The sequence below is a fragment of the Colossoma macropomum genome, unplaced genomic scaffold, assembly GCF_904425465.1.
Source record: "Colossoma macropomum unplaced genomic scaffold, Colossoma_macropomum, whole genome shotgun sequence".
Classification (NCBI taxonomy): Eukaryota; Metazoa; Chordata; class Actinopteri; order Characiformes; family Serrasalmidae; genus Colossoma; species Colossoma macropomum.
Genome location: NW_023495761.1, coordinates 932,967 through 959,542, shown reverse-complemented (window position 1 = coordinate 959,542; position 26,576 = coordinate 932,967). Strand labels below are relative to the sequence as shown.

Sequence of the window (26,576 nt, the reverse complement as noted above, 5' to 3'; positions counted from 1 at the left end):
AGTTTTTCATGGAATTTTCATAGAATCAGCATTTGCCTATTGGCTTCCTTTTGTGGTTTGAGAGAGCAGGTTTTTTGATGTTTGACCTGTTTCTTAGCAAATAGGTTTGTGGGAGCTGTGGTACAGATGTGGCAGATATTATACTATTTTCAGCTTTGTTTGTAAGGAATTAAGTTTTGATTCTTGAGTAATATACTGAAGAGAGAGCCAGTAGAAAAGGTGTACATTTCATAGAGTGCATACCACTCACTGTATTTCACTGATGATTGTATTAAACTAGTTCCTCAATTTAAAAAGGTAAGAGTCTTTGCTGGATGATTGCCTTATTTGCCATATTTAAAACTCAAGCCAGGAATTGTGGCAGTCTGCCACTGTAAAAATCCTGCCACATTATTTCTGTAATATTATGCCCCTCATAGCTCCCTCTGGTGGCAAAGGAGAGAATATAAAAGCAGTGCTGCTAGATGAAGCTCCGCATCATTGTGGATATTTGGTGAAGGAGGACCAAAATGGATTTAACATCCTCCTGCCCTACACATCTTGTCACATGATTTATCAGGTCTGTGTCCTTTGAGTTACGGTAAGAGGTCTACAGAAGGCTGCTTGCTTAGCTGTGACGGGTAAAAATTAGGCGTCCGAAAGAATGGCTTACTTTGTCAGTAGTATCGGTATGCTTAAAAACTTTTTTAAAAATTTAAACCAAAGCGTCAAAAAATATTAATCAGAAATTGGTATAGCTGGAAGATTGTCTATGAAATTTTCAGTGTTTGCAGTAATCTGTGGATGCAGTCTAAATGTTGACACTTTGTAGCATCTTTTAGTGTAAATTTGGAATGGACATTCAAGTGACACCTTACATCTGTGTTGCAGTTGTAAAGTCTCAGTAAAGATTTAAAACTTATTTACTGTAATTTTTCAAAGGACGGACAGTACCAGATTATACTTAAGTATCAGTCAGCGGACGGTCGTGGAGTTGAGGCCTTGCTGTCGTGCCAAGTTCCCACAGGCCATGGTATGACAACTGAAATAACTTATCACCCAACAGTTTGAGTTTAATACATTTTCATAGATTTAGACCTAAGGAAATGTAGCACATTATGAGACATCAGCATGTAAAAGTCTTACTGTTCCTCTAATGTGGCACTTAGCTGTTTTTTTGCCTTGAATTTACTGATGCTCCCAGCAGTAAACAGTGCAGTGCTTGATATATCTGTGTAGTAATCGCTGGTATTGAAATTTCTCATTGACATGATTGTAACCTTTAAATGTGCAGTTACATAATGCTAACTGGTTCCTTTATTCCTGTTGTCTTCATTAGCCTTGTAGTTCTAATGCAAAACTAAAGCAAACTTCAGACACTAAGTTGAGGTCTGTAGGTCTTTGCTGATTAAATTTCAAATAATGGTAATGTCTTCATTGTTTAGATTGCAATCTGGCTGTTGAACTCCAGTTGGCCTGTGGACCAAGCTCAGTTTCAGCAGTAGAATGCCATAACCGGGGCTGCTGTTACTCCTCTGATACTGCTTCCTGCTACTACCCCATGGACGGTGAGTTTCTCACCAGTTAACATGGTGGCAACAACATGCACGGTTAAATAAAAGGTTCTATCTGTGAGCCAATCAGCACTTGGAATACACACAAGGACCAGTCAGGTTCTGCTTCATTGTCATGTTGCCTCACTACTCATTGACTGCGAGAAAGGTTTATAAAACTTTATGAAACATGAAAACATGTTGCTGAAATATTACCTGTCATCTTGCATCTCTTTAAAAAGTCTTATCTTAAATTTTATAAATATTAAGCCTTAAATGTAATTAGTGTACATTTGAATTAATGGGGTCTTAATAATAACATCAACATGAACTTTATTCATCGTTTCTTTTTCTTCTTTCTCCCAATATTACGTATTAGCTCATTAGTCACATTTCTGATATAAAACAACCTCATGCTGCCTTTAACTGACCTGCTACACTTACTTGCTGTGACAGTTTATTACAGTGTTGCTGTCTGACCTAAAGGAAACTTAAACTAATGGTTCCTACATAAAACTGACCTCTGCACTGGACAAAATATTTAGCACTGACCTTTTATACTTAAATCAGTGCTTTTTTTTTTTTTAATAAGAAAGACTATTTGTCCTAAAACAAGAAACAAATGCCGTAAAAACATGAATAAATAATAAAATTAATTGTCAGTCATAAAACATTACATTTAATTTTCTGATATATGTAGACATTCTGTTACAACACTAATTTTGTTTTAAAACAATTTGAGGAAACTCATTCCTTGAAAATCATTGCTGCTTTTCTCTTTTGCCAGATAGAACCTTAAAATTCCAAGCAGAAAGTGAATTCTTAAGATTAGAAGGTTCTGTCTGAATTTGACCTGTTCCAAAAACTCTATTATAAATTTGTTAGGATTCTGATTTGTTATATTTAGAATACATTTAGACTGTCTGTCAATTTAATTTTTGACACAGACTTGTATCATATTGGTTTTCCTATTTGGAATGCAAAATCTCTAAGGCACAGTGTCTCAAAACTGCTCAGAACGCAGATAGAACCTAATAATTCCAAGGGGATGAAATGTCATTATGAATAGATCTCACAAGATGCGTAGACAAAAGGCTTTTTAAACTTTTAAAACTGTACTGTGTATTAGATAAGCTTCCAATTTTTAAGTGTTAGCCTTTATAAAGTGGGCTACACCTAAAGTTAACTATTTCTTTTTTCTTTCTATTTCTTTCTATTTTCTTCATACAATGCAGTTAGCAGGAGCCTGCACATTTCCTAATGATCACATTGATGAATACAATTAATAAGAAGCTGATGCGGTTACGCACTGATGACAAAAGAAGCAGTGGTGACCTATGGACCACTCAAAATGCAGGGTCTGCATACTCAAATGCCACTCAATGCCATTGCCCTTTGATGTCAGATGAAGTCTGGTGTCTTGACATTTTTGATGCAAAACAAACTGGCCAAACTGGACTGTCGTTGATGCCAGTTTCGTCATGACAGAAGAAAGAAGTGAACAGTTAATGGAGTAATGAAATGACACTGTACAAATTAAGAAATAACACACCGTATTTATTTTGCGATGAAAAACACTCTCGAACTAGGCCAGAATCAGCAGACGCCAGCTGATTGCTAGCCAACAGCTTACTAAAACCGCTTCAGAGACTTGTGTTGCTTACTTGACATGTTGATTTGACAAAATTGGGTGTGTTGCACCTCTATCTACCACACAAATTGCCACACAAACCAGTCAGCAGTTGTGCACATATTTGCAGAGCCAGTTTCCGTCATTGCTCCTTCTTTCAAAACAATTTTGCTTATTTTTGCTTTTTGCCATAGTTGCTGACTGGCACACACACACACATGTATATGTGTGTGTTTGTTTTTGTGTTTTATGTGGTAAAAAGTTATTACAGGCTTGGACCTCAATTTATAGAAAATAATTGCAGTTTAGATTTCAGTCACAGTTTTGGTCAGAAAAACTGCAACTCAGTACTTTCCCCAAATTGACTGATCTAATGACCCTGTTCCCACTCTGCATGTGACTTAAGCAAAGTCAGTGCCATGTGAGAAAAGAGAATAATGATGGCATAAAAATATCCAGTATCGGTCATCTGCCACCTTTTTCCTGTTTTTCTTTATTCCTCAGAGTGCACAGCCGACCACCATTTTGTCTTCTCCATCCCTGCGTCCCTCACTGACCCTCCCCTCTCACCTGCCCTCCTGGTTGCTGCTGGCAACAGCTCCTGCACACCACAGAGGGTGGTGGCAGACTCTGCCCTGTTTAAGGTCCCGTTGGATGGCTGTGGTGCTCACAGATATGTGAGTATGATTATGATCACATTGAGAAAATCGTTCTTCTGATACTTTGCTGTTAATGGTCTGTTTAATGCAAGAGATTAGTTATAGGCAGTTCGTAAACTACTTTCGAATTGTCCATACTTTTAGATTTTTCTTAGCAGCACTGTGTCCTGGTAGAATGTATTTTAGGTGTTGTTAAATCATAATATACTGTAATTAGGTATTTAGTCATTTTAGTCAAGTTATTTCTTATTAAATTTTCTCATTAAATTTGACTGCCACTTATTAGTCATTCTGGATATTAATTTTGTTGTAATGTTTCTCTGGTGCTGTACAGTTTTGTCAGTCATTTTGCAGCCCCATTTCCAAAAAAGTTGGGATGCTGTGCAGAATGTAAATAAAAACAGAATGCAATGATGAGCAAATCTCTTAAACAATATATTTAATTGAAAATAGTACAAAAACATCAAATGTTGAAACTGAGAAATTTTATTGTTCATTGAAAAATACTTTTTGAATTTGATGCTAACAATACATTCCAAAAAAGTTGGAATGGGGGCAACAAAAGGCTGGTAAAGCTGTGTAATGCTTGATTGGCAGCAGGTCAGTGAAATGATTGGGTGTAAAAAGAACATCCTAGAGAGGCTTAGTCTTTCAGAAGTAAAGATGAGGAGGGGTTCACCACTCTGTGAAAGGCTGCATGATGAAATAGTGCAACAATTCAAGAATAACATTTCTCAACGTAAAACAGCAAAAACCTTTTTTTGGTTTTCATCATCTACAATACATAATAACATTTAAAAGACTCAGAGAATCCAGAGAAATCTCTGGATATATAAATATAAACAGGATCCTGAAATGTTGCCTCCTTCTCTGGGCCCGAGCTCATTTATGGACTGAGGGGAAGTGGAAAAGTGTCCTGTGGTCCGACAAATCAACAATTGAAAATCTTTTTGGAAATCATGGACAATGATCACTCTGCTTGTTATCAGTGCACAGTTCAAAAGCCAATATTCATGATGGTACAGGGGTGCATTAATGCACATGGCATGGGTGGTGTGCACATCTGTGAAGGCACCATTAATGCTCAACTGACTCTATATTCACTGTCATTGTTGACGTTGAATGTTTTGAGCTTCCAAGCTTATTTGCACAGTTGCACTGAACTGTTTTATTTATTTATTTTTTTTATTTATTGGAATCTTTTTTTTTATATTGTCAGTTTCGTTATTGGATTCCAAACTTTAACAGTACTGTGTATAACCTTATGAGTTTGTCGTTATGTTATTTAGGAAGTGGGTAAGACTGTAATCTACATGCTAGAGATTCTGAATACATTGCAGTCCCTCAGCCTCAACCATGGAACTATCACCAGAGATTCACCATTTAGGTATGCATACATGTGGAAGTATGGCTATTTATTATTATTATTAACATATTATTATTATTATTATTATTATTATTTATTTTCTTTTATTCTTTGGCCTTTTGTAAAAAAATAATTACTCAAAAAAATGAGTACTTAATCACTAATTGATAATGACATCCTTGATTGGTTGTCTGTCCCTCTTTCAGGTTGCTGGTTGAATGTCGGTATCTGCCTGGCACTCTGACGAGTGTGAGTTATCTGGTAATAAGTCCATCTCTTGGACCGTCCATTCAGGCCCAAGGGGTATTTGGAGTCCAACTCAGGATAGCTAAAGGTAAGAGTCTTGTATAGAGGAACTGTCAGCCTTTTTTGTGGTGTTGGCTGTGAATAACTTCTAAATAGTTTTAGAAAATGGCTTAGAGAGAATTGTAATCTCACTTATTACACTTTGAGCTTTGATTTTTGCAGACTTAATAGTAGTAGTGCACAGCCTATTTCATTAGTTAGTCCCTTTCAGTAGATGGTAATTGGTTTAGTTTGTCATGTAACTGTAGACGTTTTATTTCATGCTTATTTCGACATGTACTCTTTTTCAACCAACTCAGATCAGCATTACAGTAGCTACTACCCACAATACCACCGGCCCCTGCAGAAGCTTCTAGGAAAACCCCTTTATCTAGAAGTGCGTCTGCTGAACCCTCCAGATCCCAGTGTGGTGCTTTTGGTGCATTATTGTGTGGCTTACCCTCGCTCAGCACAGTCTGCATGGGTCCTCATCTATGACGGGTACAGTTCACACTGTAGATCCTCATTTGTTGAATTGTTGATGCAATAGATTTATAGATTAAAGCAGTTTGAGGCTTTATATTGAGATGATTATCACATTTAAGGGGTTTTTACTTCTCTTAGCATTGTGGCTAACAACATCCGCTTAACTGTGGTAAAAATTACCAACCCACGGCTTTGACTGGCTTATGGCCTTACAAAAGCAGTGAAATATGATAAAATACTTCACTGTTCAGTGAATAATTTAAATTAACAATCAAACTGTTTTAGCCAAGCAAAACAATCATTCTGTGAACAGCACAAGAGTTCTTAATAACTTTTAATACAGAATTCAGTGGCTGTATGTGTGTGTATTGAGTTTTTAACAGCAATTTTAACTGTGGCTCAGCCAGTCAGCTCTTAGAACCAGCACTGTATTTTGAAACGCAGTAATCTCTTCTGGCAAGTTAAGAAAACCTCACTATTGTTGTAATTTGCACTGTATTGTCTGTCAGGTTGACTAGAGACCAGACAAATTATGATCTCTGTCTTTGGTTATAAATGTACATGAACATCCTTCTCTATAGGTGTCCAAACCCCCTCGATGTGACTCCAACCCATGAGCCCCCTGCCCCTCCTCCAGAGGCAGTGGCCAATCACGTGAGACGTTTCACTGTCAGCACTTTCCAGTTTCTGGAAAGCAGTAAGGGCCTCTCGGAGCCTGGTGAGGAGGACAAGGAAGAGGTAAACATTCTATCACCTGCACTAAATTGTTTTGGAGAATTGATGAGACAAATGTGTGGCTTCTGTCAGTGATGGAAAAACCATGCTCATGTAGAAGTAGTAATGCTTTATGGAGGTTTTTAAGTATTTACTACACCAAAAATCTGCTACAGTGAAGTTAGTGGAGATTCGCTGTTTGTTTCCTTTTGCTTTCTCAGATTTATTTCATGTGTGCCACCGAGGTGTGTTTGCCTTCTGAAGGTCCATGTATAGAAGGTTGCTTTGATGGTGAGTACATGACATTTCCTTATTACCATTAGCCCAATTCCTTTCATTTTATCATAGACACTAAATAGTTTGGAATCACTGTTTTTCAGTTAAAATAAATAAATAAAAAAATAGTTAGGGAACTGTTTATATAAAAAAGGAAAAAAAAACTAGACTTGTCTAGAATGAACAGAACTGTAATGACTAATTTTTTTGAGAAATCTACGCAGCATTAAGTGGTAATAATACTAATATCTATGTCTCTCATTTCAGAATTGGTAGATAATTATGGTGCATCTTACATTTGATAATGTCTTGTTCAATATGGGTCTCTACTCACTCATTAGTATTGTGCTAGATCGCTGGGTGGTGACAGTTTAGTTTACTGTAAGATGGTAAAAACGCATTATCAACCTGCGTCAGTATTTGCCAGCCACTTAAACAGACAGACATCATTTGCTAGTATGAGGCCGAAGCTAGCTTCTCATTCGTAGCTGTAGAAATGGCATGACCCTTTGAAAGGTGCAGTTGGACGGGTACCTTCATCAATACCAATCACTTAAATTAATATAATGAGTGATTCCAAACATTTTAATGGTAATGTACATAAACTGTGTGTGTGTGTTTATTATATATATATATATATATATATTAAAAAAATAAAATAAAATATAATATAAAATCAATCACACACATCTCTGTCTTTGGGAACTCATCTTTGATTTTGTTTGTTTTTTTGTGTGTTGGGGTTTTAAACTTAAGATGATGTAGATGCTCTGACAGTGAAGTCCTGAGAATGGCTGTGCTGAAGTCTTCTAAAAAAAAACCATGGACAACAGTAAATAATAAATATTTTGTGCTCAACCTTTGACCTGAGTCAAATAATTTGTTTCATAAATAGCACAGTTTATTGCAATAATCTTTTTAAAAAAAGCCACATTCACATCTTCATTAACATTGTGGGAGATATTATATTTATTATATACAGAAAAATCCAGAGCAGATGTATGTGTATGCTCAGCTGAAAGGTCTGTAGTGCTTTCTGCTGTGTGTGATGAGATTAGAACTTTGGCTGAAGGCTTTTCCACACACTCTGCACACATGTGGCTTCTCTCCTAAACATGAGAGGGGGGGAAAATAGGAACAATCTACATGTTAGAAGAGGAATGTTGTACACTTCTTACCACTTGTAACAATTTTTGGCACAACATGGTTATAAAATCAGTCTGGTAGATTTATGTATAGTCAGGCACAATGTTGTTTGATAATCGGTATTGAATTTTTTGTCTTCACAACTCTGTGATCTGTGTACAATATGCAAATGATTCTCCAACCAATCACCGAATGCTTCGTGTGCTTTGAGCATCCTGACCAATCGCAGCTGCTGTTTGGATGCATCAAGGCATGTGTGTGTGTGTGTGTGTGTGTGTGTGTGTGTGTGTGTGTGTATATGTGTGTGTATGTATGTATATATATATATATATATATATATATATATATATATATATATATATTTGAACAACATTTTAAACTGATATTTGATGAAATATTATACTCCAGAAGAGCAGAATGTTCAGGTGATGTAGGGCTACTGTTGTAAAATATATGCATTCTATTGATTTTTACTGCATTTGTAACCCTAGATAAATGTTTGATTTCTCTGTAATGCTATTGTGCTCCAAACTTCTACATACTATGAAGGTATATGGATCAGCATTGGCAGATATGTACAAGAAAAATGTCAGATATTGGCATCCGCCCACAATTTTCATATCACTAACATCAAAAAGTTCAAAACAACTACAAAAACAGCTTGTTTCCATGTTCCATATGAACTGTGGGGTGGAGAAGGAGAAATTCAGTTGGCCACAATATGGGCACTTCAAATGCGTATATGAAAGTGTGTTCTCACCAGTGTGAATAAAGGTGTGTTTCTTCATGTCTGATTTCTGGTGGAATCTCTTGCCGCAGTACTGGCAGGGGAAAGGCCGCGTGTCTGAGTGGATCAGTAGGTGTGTGGTGAGAGTAGAGGAACGCTTGAACACCTTCCCACACACTTGACAATCAAACGTCCGCTCCTGAAACATACAAGAATGCACTGTTAGGTTTATGTACAGGTTTTTTCATCAGGTTGCTTGTAACACTAAGCTTCCACATTGTGCACGGCCATTACATATACAGTAAAATGTGCTTGTCCAGGATACTGAAACTTCGGTCCTATCTTCCTAAAACCAGAGGTCCTTAAGTCCAGTTTCCAGTGCTGGATATTGCAACTGCAGGTGGATTCGATTTGTGGCCTCAGAAGAGGAAGAGGACCCTTTGTTGGTATGAAGGGCTCAGTCCAACATAATAAACATTGATTTGTAGTTACAGGTGATGGCACACTAATGATAACATCGTTTTATATACTATAATTTATTTCTGCTAATCGAAAAATAGAAATCTTACACACTGCACCTTTAAAAGAGCACAACTTTGAGGAATTTGGGGGTGGATTTTAGAGAGGGTGTACCCTTGCTGGTGGTGGGTTTTGCTGCAATCCCACACTAAAAGTTTAACAGGTTGTCTCCAGGTGTGTCAAAAAAGCAAAGGAAAATCTTTTAGCTTCTGTGGGTTAAATCTGTTCATGAGCTAAAGCTAACAGTTTAACGTTAGATGAGTGGTGGTCTTCCACACACAAATTATTAACTGCTCAGTGGATGATCTGGAAACATTGCTTTTGGGGCAACTGAGCAGAAAAATATCTTTCTTTTTTCCCACTTTTTTTCTAGCTGTAATGGTTAGTGGTTAGTCTAACCACACCAAATTACTTCTGATTTCTTCAGATGTCTGGCACGTTTGTGTTTTGTAAGTTAGTCATGTTAGCAAAGTAAAATTATATACAACAGTTGGACACTGCACTGAGTGAAAAGCACAAAGCTGCCAGTTTATAAGGTACACAGACAGCGCCTCTCATTGACAAATGTGGAGACATTTCACTGTCAACGTTTAACAGGGCAGTTTTACATGTGAGAAGTTGACTCTCCTCAACTTTTGACAGCATCAACTATTTTCCTTACACTGGAAACTGGATTAAAGGTCTGGATTTTAGACCATTGCCCTAAACTGTGGTAAATTCACTATAGGGCATGCTCTCCCATGGCTAATTGCTTTTATAAACTGACAATATTCATTCTGATAGAATATACCAATGACTTTTTTAAAAATCTTTTAATTTAGCGTATCTTTTTAAATGAACTATTGATGCAGAAAGCAGTATAGTTAATTTACATTAGGGTGTGGTCAGTGGGCAACATGTTCAAAGATTCTCAGCCAATCAGCTTTTAAAACTTTACCAGTCCATTTTATGATCATCCGTTTAATCAATTAATACAATTAAATCTGAAGCTTTCTGGTTATGCAGTCTGACTGCAAACAAAATATTTCTTTCTTTTTCATTAGTCCTCAAGTCTTAAAACATTATAGCCCAGGCCCATTTCTTATTTTTCAGTCCTTCCCCTTGCTTTGGAGTGTCACCTTGCCTCTTGGAACTGAGTTGCAGGGGGTAGTGGTTGCAATCTTCCCCTACGAAATGGGACTACCCTTCAAGAACCCAACATATCGGTAGTCAGGTGCTTTTACATAAACAGGCGTGACAAATTTTGCTGGACATTTCCAACATGCCAGTAGGCATCCTTTTGCAGTTTTCTGCAGAAAGTTGGAGAAATATTAGAAATGCTGGTGGATTGGTTTTTGGTATGTGGCATTGATTTCTCATAATTTTCTCAGTTTGTAGTAAGTCTCTGAAAAACCTCCATTTGGAGGGCGATGTAGCCCTAACACGCCCTACCTCTCTATCTTAACAATAATTGAACTGGGTGAACTGGGATTGGGACTAAGTGTGGGTGACAAACTAAATGGAGACGCAAGGTATTGATCTATATATAATGACCAGTGACCTTTGTTCTATATGTTGTCACAGGTTTGTTGCTGTTGCAGTAGACCACAGGCAGGCTGTAACCTTGATGATACTTGTACACATGGGCCTCCAGGCCAGAAAGGGAAGAGAAGAGCTACAAGAGAGAAAGGGAACACAAACACACAGACCACAGCTTTTAGTGTAGTGTCATTCTGAATCAAGCAATAATAAGTTGAAGCTATTTCATTGAGCAGACACAGCAATGACCCCTAAAACAAAAGCCCATACTATTTTCATCTACACTCCTTCATGCAGCTTTTGAGGCTTTATGTTTGGTGAGGTTTCTTACATGCTTGTGGTGTGGAAGTCAGGGTGCTTTACCTTGCCACAAATGGGGCAGTGTGTAGTGGAGGAGCTGTTCAGAGCGCTGATCTGGGAACAGTCTCTGTCCTTATTGCTGGGCTGTAACAATCCCAGCTCCTGCTTGTCCTCTGTGTTGGTGACCTGAAGATGGTGCCAAGGAACCAGAGAAGAGCCTTCACTAAAACTCTTAACGTCTGTAAAGAAAGAAATGAGAAATCAGTTCGATCTTGTTGACTGGTTTTAAGTCGATGCACGTGCTAAGCCTAGAGGATCTATTTAATTTCCACATGGTGAACTATGCTATTTTTTTTCTTCAATGATGTGAATATATGGCTATGGAAATGCTAATGATTTACAAAGGTGAAAGTGAGTTGGACTTTTGTCTTAATAGGTAAGCAAGCAGGTCAACATTTGAAAAAGTTTTTTTATTGTGTTTCAATGCCCAATTTTTTGATATGAAGAACACTGCCGTCGTGGCATCAGGGTCCTGTGGTTAGAATGGCCACTAGGGGGCTGCAGAAAGAAGTTAAAATAGTGCTTCCAAAATGAATTAAAAGGCATATACCAAAAACAGTAATGTTGGTAATAGTAGATGAAAGGTAATTAACATCACATTTCGTCAGTGCCAACTATAAGTAGTTAATATAAAGACTTTTCTCTAATACGAACTATAACAAATGTATTCATATTTCTTCCATGCTAGCTATAAATACACACTTAGAAAAAATGGTTCTTCAAGGGTTCTTTAGTAAAGGCAATGGTTCTGTTTAGAAACAAGTTCTATATAGAACCATTTGCATGAAATAGTCCTTCAGATTAATGGAGATTGTGTTGTTTTTGAAAGTGGTTCCATCTAGCTCCAAAAAGAGTTCTGTTGTTATAAGCTTGAAATCATAACAACAGAAGAATCTCTTTTGGTTCTATGTAGAATCATTTTCAAAAAGCTTCTGTGTAGAAACATATACAACACATTTTCCCTCAATCTGAACACTTAATTCACCAGATAAAGAACAATTTAAGCATGCAAATTGTTCTATATAGAACCCATGGTTCTAACTAGAACCATTGCTTTTACTCAAGAATCTTTGAAGAACCATCTTTTTTTTAAAGAGTGTAATTAGCATTAAAGATTTAAGAGGAGCAAACATTTTGAAAGGTTTTAAAGGACCAGTTTGGAGAAAAAACTAATTTGTACTATTACCTATTTATCCTAGATGTAGTCGATCAGCTGAGACAATGTTCAGAGTCCAGAGTCTTCTTCCTTAGTTTAGAACTGAAGCTGTGAGGCTAACATTGCTAACAAACACAATTTCTATAGTTTATTTTTATTGGATTGGTTTGAACTGACTGAGAGACGTTTTGGTGATGTGTTAATAGAAAAGGTTTGTGATACTTCTAAAGTTTGTTAGCAATGTTAGCCTAGCTCTAGCACTAAACTAATGAAGCAGAATTTAGACTTCAAACCTGGTTGATCAAAATAGAAAACTGTCATTTTTTGATGCCAAATCATTCCTTTAAACTGTGTGGAAACACCAAAAATTTGCTCCTGAAATCCATTAACATATCTTAAGAGTGGGTACGCGGCCCACAGAAGTCAGTTCCTCACTGTCATAGCTGCATAATTATAGCTACTTATAGTTATGATTATACATAGTTATGTAGTTGTAAACACAGTTTAATAGTTACTAAATCATTCATAATAGTTACTGAATAATTAGTGGTAGTAAGTGAATAATCTTAAGATTAATAAGTGAATAATTAGTTTCAGGAGGTTAAAGCAATAGTTTGGTCAGAAATGCTAATGTGGCTAATGGTGAATGAAAGTAAATAACCATTTATTGGTATTATGCAAATAACAATGTGAATGAGGGGTTGCTAGCTTACACTCATTGTCAGCCATGTTAGCATAATTAGCTCAGCAATTTTGTCAAGAGGAAAATGGGAAAAAAAATGTTTCAAAACAGGTATGAAGAACAACTATACACTGTGTTCACCTGTGGTCCAGCTATTATAAGAATCCTGGTGTGTATTGGCTTCTTGTGTAGATGAAGACTCCACACTCTGTTCTGGTTCTTCTCGAGTTATGGGGGACACCAGGGGGGCAGTCCAGGGAATGCCAAGACATGGTGTGCAGTCGGTGGGGAGAGGAGAGCGAGAGCCTCCCCTTCTCCGCTTTTTCACCAGGAAAGAGCGAGGCATGGCTTACAGAAGTGGAAAGGTCTAGAATTTGAATTGGAGAAATGAACAGTCATGTTAACTGCTGCAATAAATTGTTCAAACAAGAACCATTTATGTACCTTTTGCTTAGTTATGGAAGAGCAAAACACAGCTTTCTCCACTAGGTGGCAACACCATGTTCACTTGCCAGTTTATTATAACTGAAAAACCTACATTGCACATACTCAATGGCCATTTTACCAGAAACACATACTTTATAGGTGCACTTTGTAGGTTTACAGTTACTGAGTGTAGCCCATCTGTCTAGGGATGGGTTACTGACCGGGCCAGTGGGACCTTTGTCGATGGGCCTCAGACCACAAGGTCCTAGTGGGCTCAAGATACTTAGAACAATCGATTGCCAACACAAACCTTAGATCAAAAACACAAACTGTTATGTTGTAGACGCAAAAGAAAACCAAACAAGAAACAAATTTACACTGCAAAGTGCACATAAACACAAATGTGAACTACTGTTTAATTCCCCTTTAAGATCTTTCTTATTTATTTATGTATATATGTGTTTATTTATGAAGTTCAGGGGATTCCAAACTTTCGTGTGCCCATGGGCCTCGCAAGAACATGGTACGTTCCTGCCCCTATCCTGCCTATCAGTGGAAAGGGGCCACCACAGGACGACTACTGACCGGATAGTATTTGACCGGTGGACTGTTCCCATCAGTGATAACGGCACGGTAGTGGCATGGTAGTGTGTGTGCCAACATTCAACCAACAGTGGGTCAGACATTCACCAAGTATGAAGAACTAAAGAATGACTAACACCAATTGTGCATGAAAAAGATGAGCAATAGTTTCTAACTGTACATATAAAGGTTATAATAGATACATGACTAATAAAGTGGCCAGTGATTGTACACAGTGTTTAGGACCTCCAACATTGCTGTGCGTCATCCACTCATACCAGCGCATCACCCAGTACTATGTCAGTGGCACTGCAGTGCTAAGAAGGTCCCAAATAATACCTGCTCCTCTGATGTTCTCTTTCTTTTGATGTACAGGAGGGAACTGATAAATTGTGCAGCAACAGATACAGTTACAGTTAATAACTGTAAAGCTACAAAGATCACCTTTATGGTAGATGTTTCGCAATATGCATGAAGTGTCTCTAGTACATCTGCATTACATTAAAACACTAATATGTTACTAGAGATATTCAGTAAGATGTTCTGAGGATTCAGAGGAGGTAATTATTGAACATGAGGTGTCGTAACAAGTGGGAAAACATAAGATCTAATAACAGTGGTGTTCTGTGGTGCTCCAGGGTTGGACTGTTTGGAACACAGTTTGTCCAGCACAGTTTGGAGATTTTCCTGCTCAAAGGCACCAACTACACCAGCTGCTTATCAGCTGGGCAAAATCAGGCAAGTTTTAAACAGGGAACAAATGCCACATGTTGGAGAGTGAATATATTATACACTTTCGCCATTTCACACTTCTTACAAACTATGATGTGTTTTCTTTTGGGATAATGTAGTTCAGTAAGCAGTAATCCTTTGGTATTCGCTAATGCAATATCGGCCTTCGCAACAGTCATATCGCACAATGACGATGCAAAAATAGGCTGTGTTGGGCCTGCACCTCATTTCCAACCCTCAAAGTCAAACAAAGGCAACTAATCAAGCACTCCAGCATAACTGTTTACTAACATAAAGAGCTGACTACTACTTTTGCTGGACGTGTTCTGTACACTAATGCTTACCAATCTTTGCCACTGAAAAAATCATGAGCAAAGCCTCTTTGCAACTAAAAATACTGACTTCAGAGTTTTATTTGAGCTAGACTGAAAAAACCCCTCCAACGAAGCCTGATTTTAGCGGCACTTACATTTCTACCATCATTTATCTGGGGATTTTTGGAATGAGATACATGCTACAAACTGAAAAAGTGCTTTTTGGGCTATAACCATGAGCATACAATATTGCTTTTAGGCACAATGACAAAATAACAGAAACACAGGCAATACTGGAACATATCACAATTCTGTTAGAAATAAAGGTTCTGTGCGGGTATTTCCCGTTTATCAAGGTACAAACAATGTAAATGTACCTCGAAGGTACAACAGTGGCTTTAAGGTCCAATTGTGTACCTTAAATAAGTTTTTCCCAGAGAAAAGTACGTATTTGTTCCCTTTCATAATTTAAAAAAAAAGCCTGGAGACAAGTGTGGAGTCAATACAACTTAGAAAGTATAATTTCAGTGGATTATGGTACAAATATGTTCCCTCTCCAAAGCTACTGAGATGTACCCTTGAGTGTGCCACGACAGTGAGAGTTTCATAGCTTATTTTCTGAAAATGAAGTAAGAAGACTGGCTTTGGTTACAACCGGTTTATAACCAGCTGGCCTTAAATCAAACCCAAAATTTACCTAGTTTAGTTGTTGTAATTTTCATGATTTCATCTACCTCTAAAATGAATGTGCAGCTGTAAATCACAGTTCAAATGTAAGCAATAAAACAGAATGGTGTCCAATATCACAATGCATTCAAAAATGTATGTCAGTCTGAATTTTCACAAATAAGGACAGAGTAGTGAGTTAAATGTATGTAGACTTGATAGGATTTACATTGAAAACAAACAGAGAGACAGATGGATAGATAAACAACAGTAAAGTTATCTATATAGGGTTAGCAAAGTCAAATTTCTGCACTGAACCCACCTGACAAGAAATCAAAATCAAAACTCACTAGACGATGATTAAAAGCTTTCAAAGCTGTGTACATCTGTGCTTTTTAAATAGCAAATGACAGATAAGTGAGTCATTTGCAGACTTGAGATATATATGCACAAAAATGCACTGATGTGCAGTGATGTAAGCTTTTTATTAGTGATTACAAATTATCTATCGATGCAGCATGTGTTCATAACTTTTTAAAAACATTTCTTTGATTTTCTAATTTGTTCAACATGTTTGCTGCACCTCTAACATTAAGCAGTTTGACTGCTATGGATGTGCCTAATGAATTCACATTTAGAACAAAAATCTTACCTGCCGAAATCACAGTTTGTTTCCAAGATCTGCAAAATTTTTGTTATCTTAAGGCACCATATATGAAATAAATAAACAAAACAAACAAAAATAAGTGAAAGGCAGAAGGAATGAAGTTTAATGCGCAGTAATTCTGTATAAGTCTGTGTATTAGACTTCAACTCGTGCTCTCTGCGTCTGCTCAGTAGTGAATCTGAGCGCAACTGAAACTGCGCAAGGAAACGCTCGACAAGCGACCGCAGCTGTGTCACTTCCGCTAGCATGGCTGCAGCTTCTGGAGAAGAAACACAGAGAGAGAATCACATCAGCTCTCTGCACTGATACTTCATTTAGAACTATTAAAAACTTCTGAAGACCACAGCTGTGATAAGGAGAATGCAGCTGTGCTGCTGACGGCTGTGATGCTGTATAGAGTCTGTGCTGGTCAGAGCTGGTGTTGATGTGATGGTTTGTGAGACACTTGGAGTTCAGATAATAAACAACACAAACACTCATACCAGCTCTAATATTCATATACAACACAAACACTCACACCAGCTCTAATATTCATATATAACACAAACACTCACACCAGCTTTAATATTCATGTACAACACAAACACTCACACCAGCTCTAATATTCATGTACAACACAAACACTCACACCGGCTCTAATATTCATGTACAACACAAACACTCACACCAGCTCTAATATTCATATATAACACAAACACTCACACCAGCTTTAATATTCATATACAACACAAACACTCACACCAGCTCTAATATTCATATATAACACAAACACTCACACCAGCTTTAATATTCATGTACAACACAAACACTCACACCAGCTCTAATATTCATATAACACAAACACTCACACCAGCTTTAATATTCATGTACAACACAAACACTCACACCAGCTCTAATATTCATATAACACAAACACTCACACCGGCTCTAATATTCATATAACACAAACACTCACACCAGCTTTAATATTCATGTACAACACAAACACTCACACCAGCTCTAATATTCATGTACAACACAAACACTCACACCGGCTCTAATATTCATGTACAACACAAACACTCACACCAGCTCTAATATTCATATATAACACAAACACTCACACCAGCTTTAATATTCATATACAACACAAACACTCACACCAGCTCTAATATTCATATATAACACAAACACTCACACCAGCTTTAATATTCATGTACAACACAAACACTCACACCAGCTCTAATATTCATATATAACACAAACACTCACACCAGCTTTAATATTCATATACAACACAAACACTCACACCAGCTCTAATATTCATATAACACAAACACTCACACCAGCTTTAATATTCATGTACAACACAAACACTCACATCGGCTCTAATATTCATGTACAACACAAACACTCACACCAGCTCTAATATTCATATATAACACAAACACTCACACCAGCTTTAATATTCATGTACAACACAAACACTCACACCAGCTCTAATATTCATATAACACAAACACTCACACCAGCTTTAATATTCATGTACAACACAAACACTCACACCAGCTCTAATATTCATGTACAACACAAACACTCACACCGGCTCTAATATTCATGTACAACACAAACACTCACACCAGCTCTAATATTCATATATAACACAAACACTCACACCAGCTTTAATATTCATATACAACACAAACACTCATACCAGCTCTAATATTCATATATAACACAAACACTCACATCAGCTCTAATATTCATATAACACAAACACTCACACCGGCTCTAATATTCATATAACACAAACACTCACACCAGCTTTAATATTCATATACAACACAAACACTCACACCAGCTCTAATATTCATATAACACAAACACTCACACCAGCTTTAATATTCATATACAACACAAACACTCACACCAGCTCTAATATTCATATAACACAAACACTCACACCAGCTCTAATATTCATATAACACAAACACTCACACCAGCTTTAATATTCATATACAACACAAACACTCACACCAGCTCTAATATTCATATACAACACAAACACTCACACCAGCTTTAATATTCATATACAACACACTCACACCAGCTCTAATATTCATATACAACACAAACACTCACACCAGCTCTAATATTCATACATAACAAACACTCACACCGGCTTTAATATTCATATACAACACAAACACTCACACCAGCTCTAATATTCATATATAACACAAACACTCACACCAGCTTTAATATTCATACATAACAAACACTCACACCAGCTCTAATATTCATACATAACAAACACTCACACCAGCTTTAATATTCATATACAACACAAACACTCACACCAGCTCTAATATTTATAACACAAACACTCACACCAGCTTTAATATTCATACATAACAAACACTCACACCAGCTCTAATATTCATATATAACACTCACACCAGCTCTAATATTCATATACAACACAAACTCACACCAGCTCTAATATTCATACATAACAAACACTCACACCAGCTTTAATATTCATATATAACACAAACACTCACACCAGCTTTAATATTCATATACAACACAAACACTCACACCAGCTCTAATATTCATATACAACACAAACACTCACACCAGCTCTAATATTCATATATAACACAGCACCTCTAATATTCATATATAACACAAACACTCACACCAGCTTTAATATTCATATACAACACAAACACTCACACCAGCTCTAATATTCATATACAACACAAACTCACACCAGCTCTAATATTCATATATAACACAAACACTCACACCAGCTCTAATATTCATATACAACACAAACACTCACACCAGCTCTAATATTCATATAACACAAACACTCACACCAGCTTTAATATTCATATACAACACAAACACTCACACCAGCTCTAATATTCATATACAACACAAACACTCACACCAGCTTTAATATTCATATACAACACACTCACACCAGCTTTAATATTCATATACAACACAAACACTCACACCAGCTCTAATATTCATATACAACACAAACACTCACACCAGCTCTAATATTCATATATAACACAAACACTCACACCGGCTTTAATATTCATATACAACACAAACACTCACACCAGCTCTAATATTCATATATAACACAAACACTCACACCAGCTTTAATATTCATACATAACAAACACTCACACCAGCTCTAATATTCATACATAACAAACACTCACACCAGCTTTAATATTCATATACAACACAAACACTCACACCAGCTCTAATATTCATATACAACACAAACACTCACACCAGCTTTAATATTCATATACAACACAAACACTCACACCAGCTCTAATATTCATATATAACACAAACACTCACACCAGCTTTAATATTCATACATAACAAACACTCACACCAGCTCTAATATTCATATATAACACTCACACCAGCTCTAATATTCATATACAACACAAACTCACACCAGCTCTAATATTCATACATAACAAACACTCACACCAGCTTTAATATTCATATATAACACAAACACTCACACCAGCTTTAATATTCATATACAACACAAACACTCACACCAGCTCTAATATTCATATACAACACAAACACTCACACCAGCTCTAATATTCATATATAACACAGCACCTCTAATATTCATATATAACACAAACACTCACACCAGCTTTAATATTCATATACAACACAAACACTCACACCAGCTCTAATATTCATATACAACACAAACTCACACCAGCTCTAATATTCATATACAACACAAACACTCACACCAGCTCTAATATTCATATACAACACAAACACTCACACCGGCTCTAATATTCATACAGACACACACATATCCACAGAACAGTCTGCTTGATTTCTAGATTTTATTTCTTTCTCTTTCTTTTTCTTTCTTTCTTTCATTTCTCTTTCTTTCTTTCGTTTCTCCGCATGTTTCTTGTTTCTCTTTCTTTCAGGTTCTTTGTCTTTCTTATTCTTTTTTGTATTCTTTCTTCGCTGTTTGTGTCCTCCTCTTTCTTTGTTTATCTTTCTTTACTGTTTATCTTTCTTTCTTTTTTGTTTCTCTGCATCTTTCTTTCTAATGTTTCTTTTATCTTTGTGTTGCTTTCTTTCTTATTCTTTTTCGTCTTTTCTTTCTTTGCTGTCTTTGTCTCTTTCTTTGTTTATCTTAATTCATTCTCCTTTCTTTCCTGACTTATTCTTTGTTCCCATTATTTTTCTTTTATCTCTCTTTGTTACTTTATTTATTTGTATACTTTTTTCTTTCTCTCCTTTTTCTTTCTTTATTTTTCTTTTTACTCTTCCCATCTTTTATTTGTTCTTTCTGTTATTTTTCTTTCTCCCAATCTTTCTTTTTTTCTTTTCTTTCTCTCACATACTTTCCCTCATTGGGCCTCATTCACCAACCATGTCTCTCTATCTTTCTCACTTTATCTTTCTTTCTTTCTTTCTTTCTTTCTTTCTTTCCTCTCTCTCTCTCTCGTTAACCACAGGCCACAGCAACAAAACTGAGACAGGTCTCCTCCACATGCAGCATTATTTCTTGATGGTGTTAGCTGTTTGGTGACCTGGAAGGTCTTCACTGGTGTGCTGTGTCTCATGTGATGTTTCTTTTCACTTGTTTTAGGGGTTTGAAGATGAAGAAGTGGTGGCTTCAGAAGTTGTGAGCCTAAGCATGACACGTAACCAACAAGGGACATGCAGCTTTCACTTCGGTTAAGTGGGTGTCAAACAGTGTTGAGGGCCCTAAGAATGGACATAGAAAAAGAAAGAGAAAGAGAAAAGGAGAGCAGGATAAATGATGAGACAGAAGAAAAGGTGATGAACTGTGGAGACACACTTAAGAAGTGTGAAGGAAGGCTGTATGAAAGCAGGACCTTAGCTAGCTACCATTAGCCAGTAACCCATATTATTCCAAATCTCCAGTAGATAGCGTGACTTAAGGATGGGCAATATGGCAAAAATACAACTCGAAGGCTTTATATTAGCTCATCTAACACTGCTGTCAGAACTAAGTCTATGTCAGATTCATGACGTGTTCTTAAACTGCAGAGTTGTTAGCACTTTTGTGCTCTTGAATGTTTGTAGGTTCTTAACTAAGAACAAATCCCAAATAAGAAAACATTGGTGAATGTCAGAGTCTTCGTGAAAACTACGTAAGTGGATTTTAAGAAGAAATTTCCTCTTGTTGAATGAGGCCCATTTTTCTTGGGAATACTAAGTTTTGTTCTGACAGTAACAATAAGTACGTAATATGCTTGAAGATATAGTCACAATACAGTTTGATGGTCTACCAGGTCTTGCATTGTTGTTCCATTTTCTCTATAACTTTTGATCATTTTTGAACTCTTATTTTATAAATTCCTGTTTTTTTCACTTACTTTACCTTGTCTTTCTCATTCTGTATGCAAGTGTATTATCCCATAGGTAATCCCTACAGAAGGAACATAGAAATACAATATAATGTATGAAAAATTAATAACTTGTACTTAATGCCTATTTTGACAGGAAGTTAGGAAGATAGGATAGGAAGATAGGAAGTTGAGAGCAATGATTTTTCCTACCTCAGTGTTTTCTAAAACTAAAAGAACAGGAGGAAAACTCAAATGTTTGATGACAATGAATAAGATAATGGCCTAATGCGCTGACAGCCAATCCGCTACAGTTACGGTACACTGGTTTATGTTGTTGCTCTGTACTTCATTTTTTATGGTATGGATATAGCTCAACATGGATTTAAAGATGTACGTTATCATTTTGGTGTTTTCCCTAATCTTACACACCTATTTCAATTACTCAGCTAATGAACTATCAAGAGTTGGGTAATAGATGAGTGCTGAAGTGTCCCCCTAATCTCTACATGCTGCATCTGTAATGTAAAACTATTTACTACAGACAGTAATTTTGAGGCTCCCCAGCACAGAAAACGTGTTGACTAGTAACACACTTACAATAGAAGGCAATGAGCAGATGCTGACCCTAAATTATTTTCTGTGGTTATCGACCATATGGTACAGATACGGCACATAAATTAGGTTATGCCAAAGCAGCGTTGCCCAAAGCGTGGCCCATGAGCCAAAGTTGGCCTGTGAGGACGTTTGATTTGTCCCACCAGAAACTTACTCTAAGCCCACCCCTTCACGCAATGAAAGAACATATTTTTATATTATTAATATAAGTATTTCAGTAACAAAATACAGAGTAGTGTTGTAAAATACGTTAAAACCCTTGAAACCTTCTTTAATTGCACAGTGGTAAAATTACACTGTGTTGATTAAAATAAGTACACATCCTCTACAGCCCCCTTCTGCCAAAAAATAACACATAAAATGCAATCGCTGCAAAAGTTATGCCACATTATATAAATGAACAGAATTTGTGCACTGAAATCTGCAGGAACATGTTGTCTAAGATCCCTATAGAGGATGTGTTACTTCACTTAGAAAATCAACAATGTCATTTGAATGTCAATGTCATGACAGAAGAAAAGGTGATGAACTGTGGAGACACACTCAAGAAGTGTGAAGGAAGGCTGTATAAAGGCAGGACCTTAGCTAGCTACCATTAGCCAGTAACCCATATTATTCCAAATCTCCAGTAGATAGCGTGACTTAAGGATGGGCAATATGGCAAAAATACAACTCGAAGGCTTTATATTAGCTCATCTAACACTGCTGTCAGAACTAAACACGTCCTCTACAGCCCCCATCTGCCAAAATATAATACATAAAATGCAATCGCTGCAAAAGTTATGCCACATTTTATATATATATATATTTTTCTAATATTCTGAATTTATCAAATGAACAAAAATTGTGCACTAAAATTTGCAGAAAAATGTCATGTCTAAGTTCCCTGTAGAGGATGTGTTACTTCACTTATAAAATCAACAATGTCATTTGACTAGGGGTGTTTAAACTTTCGCATACCACTGTATACAGTCTTGTCATTTTGACCCACAGAGATAAAATGTTCAGGCACACCTGAACTACAGTATCCTGGAAACACTTTGAAGTGTTGATACATATATATTAATATTACATCATGCATTCGTTAATATGTGAACACACAAGAACATGGAGAACACAACTAAGGACTGGAAAGACTGGAAACTACTGGCTTCAGCCTGATCTTAGACTAAACTACACACTGTATATGATTATTCTCTCCATTTCAGTTTCAAACATCTATGAAAAATAAAAAAAAAACACAAATAAAACACAACATCCAGCATGTGGTCTTTGAGAATAGTGTAAATGTTTATTGTTTTTTTTTCTTGATATCATTCATTAAGTACAGAACACAGAATCATCATTTAATAATATTTTCATTAATATCATCTTTATTACTGTCATTTATATTATATGTGACAACACATCAGTAGAACTGCGAGAGAGAGTGGACCAGATTTGGAGGGCATAAGGGACGACCGAACCACTGTTTAATAGTAGTGAAATCAGGAAGCAGGGCTTATTAAGGGCCACTAGGGAAGAACATCGGCCCTGTTCCAATCCTCTTTGACAGCCTCTTTATTTGTCATATTCCTAATCGACTATTAATGTAACAGGTAGACACAGAGGGTTAGTGAGGAAAGAAAAACAGATTTGTGAGTGTATGGGATGCCACTATTTTGGTTTGATGTACCATTTTATCAAAGGTGTTAGAAAACAAGGAAACTAATGAGGTGCACTAAAGAGTGAACTGGAACAAGGTTCTTCTTTCTTGCTGTATCACTCCTTCACTGGCAATTGTTAGTCTTTGGTGGCGTCCGTGTCCTAAGCATTTGAAATTATGAAAAGTGGAAAATGATTTACACCATTCAGTTTATGCAAATATGTAGTAAATATGTAATAAGTCTCTTCTGACACTTGTTATGGCACCGAATAGGGGTCACTACTTCCACAAAAACCCCAAGCAATCAACCGTGATCCACGAATCCATGATTGCAATAAATAAAAGACAATGAAACAAACATAAATGTATGTAAACAACACTGGAGAGATTGTTCTAATTTCACAGTGATGGATGTAGCAGGTGAAACCATTCAAACTGAGTATACTGAGAAACTTCAAGCACCATGGCATTTTAGTAAAATTGACATACAAGTAACAGGCCATTACAAGAACATCCCAACTGCAGTATCTACTTGCTGGAGAATTACCATAGTTCAGATCAACTGAGAATGACTACAATGACCAAATGCTTCTACATCTCGTCTGCAACAGGCGTTTGCCAATTGGTCAGTCTTCTGTGGAAGTCACAACGTCAACCACAAAGCAGTTACTCATGATGTAAGAACACCAACCTATGAGCACAACTTCCTCTGAAATTTCAAAAAAGCTACATTATTCCGTTACACCAACTGTGGGACACGAGCTGATACGTAACCTTGACCTCAGTCCTGCCACCTATGCCCACAAGATCAGTTGGCATGTAGTAATACTGGGATTGTGTTTTTTTGTAAATCTTCTTTACTTATTTTAATCCTTTCATAGTGCAAAAGAATGTAGCATTCTGGCCGACACACATGACCGTGATAAGACATTAAGTACAATTAGCTGTCTCGTACAATGTGCAGTGTTTGAAAGAGGACATGATGAAGGTGTGAAGCACTGAAGTCAAATCATAGAATCATCCACTCTTAATGACTCTGTTACTGTTCAACAAGCATATTAACAGCACACTAAAGTCCACACAGACTGGTGGGGGGTCCTCAGGCAACATCCTTTATATGTGAACAGATGCTGCTTTTTGATCACCTGCTCAACATTTCTTCATGTCGCTGTCATATGAAAAGCTTGTAACTCCTTTTTTCTTGTATTTTATTTTTTACTCCATTTGAAAAACGCCAGCTACCCTTTATATTGTTGTTTCCTGATGAATGGAAATCTAAAAAGCAAACCTTTCAAGTTTAAATTACATGAACAGATATTAAAGGGTGGTCAGCTTGCAAATATTTAAAATATCTCAAGATATGTGACTTCACATTAGTCAGATTTGGAAAAAAACAAACAAACCACATTTCAAACAGAAGCTTTTTAAAAGCTAAAAAGCCCCACTGTTCTGCTCAATCAGGACTGTGTTTGAACCGCATAGTGATTGACAGTAGCGTAGCTACAGCAACATTAACAACCCCATGGCAACCAACATATCATACAAACAGTGTTAGGGTTTGCTGTGGCTAGGTGGCTAGATGGCTATGACAGGAGACGTTAGCTATTCTCGGCTAGTCGAGTCAGACTAGAAGAAATAAAACGTCAGTAGTGTTTTCAGTACTAGATGTACAACAAGGTACACCACCAAAAAAGTAATGGCATAACGAAATGACGAATAAACAGAGGTGGTAGTTCAGGCCCTCCCTGGGATTTTCTTCTAACTGCCTGGCTTCTCTAATGAACTAAAACCAGCAGCTGAGGTCTCCAGGCCGTTGGAACAAAATCCAGGAGTTGAATTACTCAAGGTAGGTGTAAATAAGTAAAAGAAAACTGGAAATGTAAGGCCTATAAAAAACGTGTATCTCACTCAGGCTCAACTATGGGGTAGCAAACAAAGAAAAAACAAGGACGAATGTGATGTCAGCGTCTTCCAACATCATCTTATATTCTTTACTTGACAGCCCATAGTAATTTCTTGGCATGCCTTATAGCAGCAAAAAAAACAGATTTAGGAAATAAGGAAAGAACATTTTTCCTTCACCTCTAAAGGTGCAGTTTGGGAGATATGAGATTTTCTTACAACGGCGACAATTTGCTTTATGTAGCATACATTATATACATCTCTCACATCATTCAGAGTACACATAATGAACTATACATGTGTGCAAAAAACAGAAAAACTTTGTTCATAGATTTAGAGACAACTTTTTCACTTCTAAAAATCTGTCCGTAATATCTCACCCTATACATAATGAAGCCATGGTATGCTTTGAAGACATCTGAGGACATCTGAGACATTTGAACAAACATTTCAACACCTAAAAAGTCCATAACTATGTCTAATAAGGCAGTGATATGAGTGAATGAAGAATCAGGGACGAATGTCTTATCAAGATGAAGATCTGTATGTATGAGTACTGACGATGGTATCAAATTGCAGAAGTCAGCAAT

At 36.8% G+C, this 26,576-nt stretch overlaps 2 protein-coding genes across 2 annotated transcripts; one reads left to right on the top strand and one right to left on the bottom strand.

The window, feature by feature from the left end:
* The first annotated feature begins 972 nt into the window (after positions 1-972).
* On the top strand, positions 973-6,995 carry LOC118802930 (zona pellucida sperm-binding protein 4). Its single transcript, XM_036563369.1, has 8 exons — positions 973-1,012; positions 1,425-1,547; positions 3,667-3,839; positions 5,111-5,208; positions 5,394-5,521; positions 5,793-5,973; positions 6,540-6,696; positions 6,894-6,995. The coding sequence occupies exons 2-8, from the start codon at positions 1,541-1,543 to the stop codon at positions 6,993-6,995; spliced, it is 846 nt and encodes a 281-aa protein (XP_036419262.1). The 5' UTR covers positions 973-1,012; positions 1,425-1,540.
* An 898-nt stretch (positions 6,996-7,893) lies between these two features.
* Positions 7,894-16,615, bottom strand: LOC118802953 (zinc finger protein Gfi-1b-like). The gene is made up of 6 exons (XM_036563413.1): positions 16,429-16,615; positions 13,198-13,423; positions 11,222-11,397; positions 10,881-10,994; positions 8,855-9,020; positions 7,894-8,057 (listed from the first exon to the last, which is right to left on the bottom strand). Exons 2-6 carry the CDS (start codon positions 13,400-13,402, stop codon positions 7,960-7,962), a joined length of 759 nt encoding a protein of 252 aa, XP_036419306.1. The 5' UTR covers positions 13,403-13,423; positions 16,429-16,615; the 3' UTR covers positions 7,894-7,959.
* Between the last annotated feature and the right edge of the window lie 9,961 nt (positions 16,616-26,576).

Coding starts and splice junctions, on each gene's coding strand:
- LOC118802930 (XM_036563369.1), top strand. Junction 5,522..5,792: donor CCAACTCAGGATAGCTAAAG/GTAAGAGTCTTG, acceptor CAACCAACTCAG/ATCAGCATTACAGTAGCTAC. Junction 6,697..6,893: donor GTGAGGAGGACAAGGAAGAG/GTAAACATTCTA, acceptor TTGCTTTCTCAG/ATTTATTTCATGTGTGCCAC.
- LOC118802953 (XM_036563413.1), bottom strand. CDS start 13,402: ATGCCTCGCTCTTTCCTGGTGAAAAAGCGGAGAAGGGGAGGCTCTCGC. Junction 11,398..13,197: donor TTATAATAGCTGGACCACAG/GTGAACACAGTG, acceptor CTTTCTTTACAG/ACGTTAAGAGTTTTAGTGAA. Junction 10,995..11,221: donor ACTGCCCCATTTGTGGCAAG/GTAAAGCACCCT, acceptor TCTCTCTTGTAG/CTCTTCTCTTCCCTTTCTGG.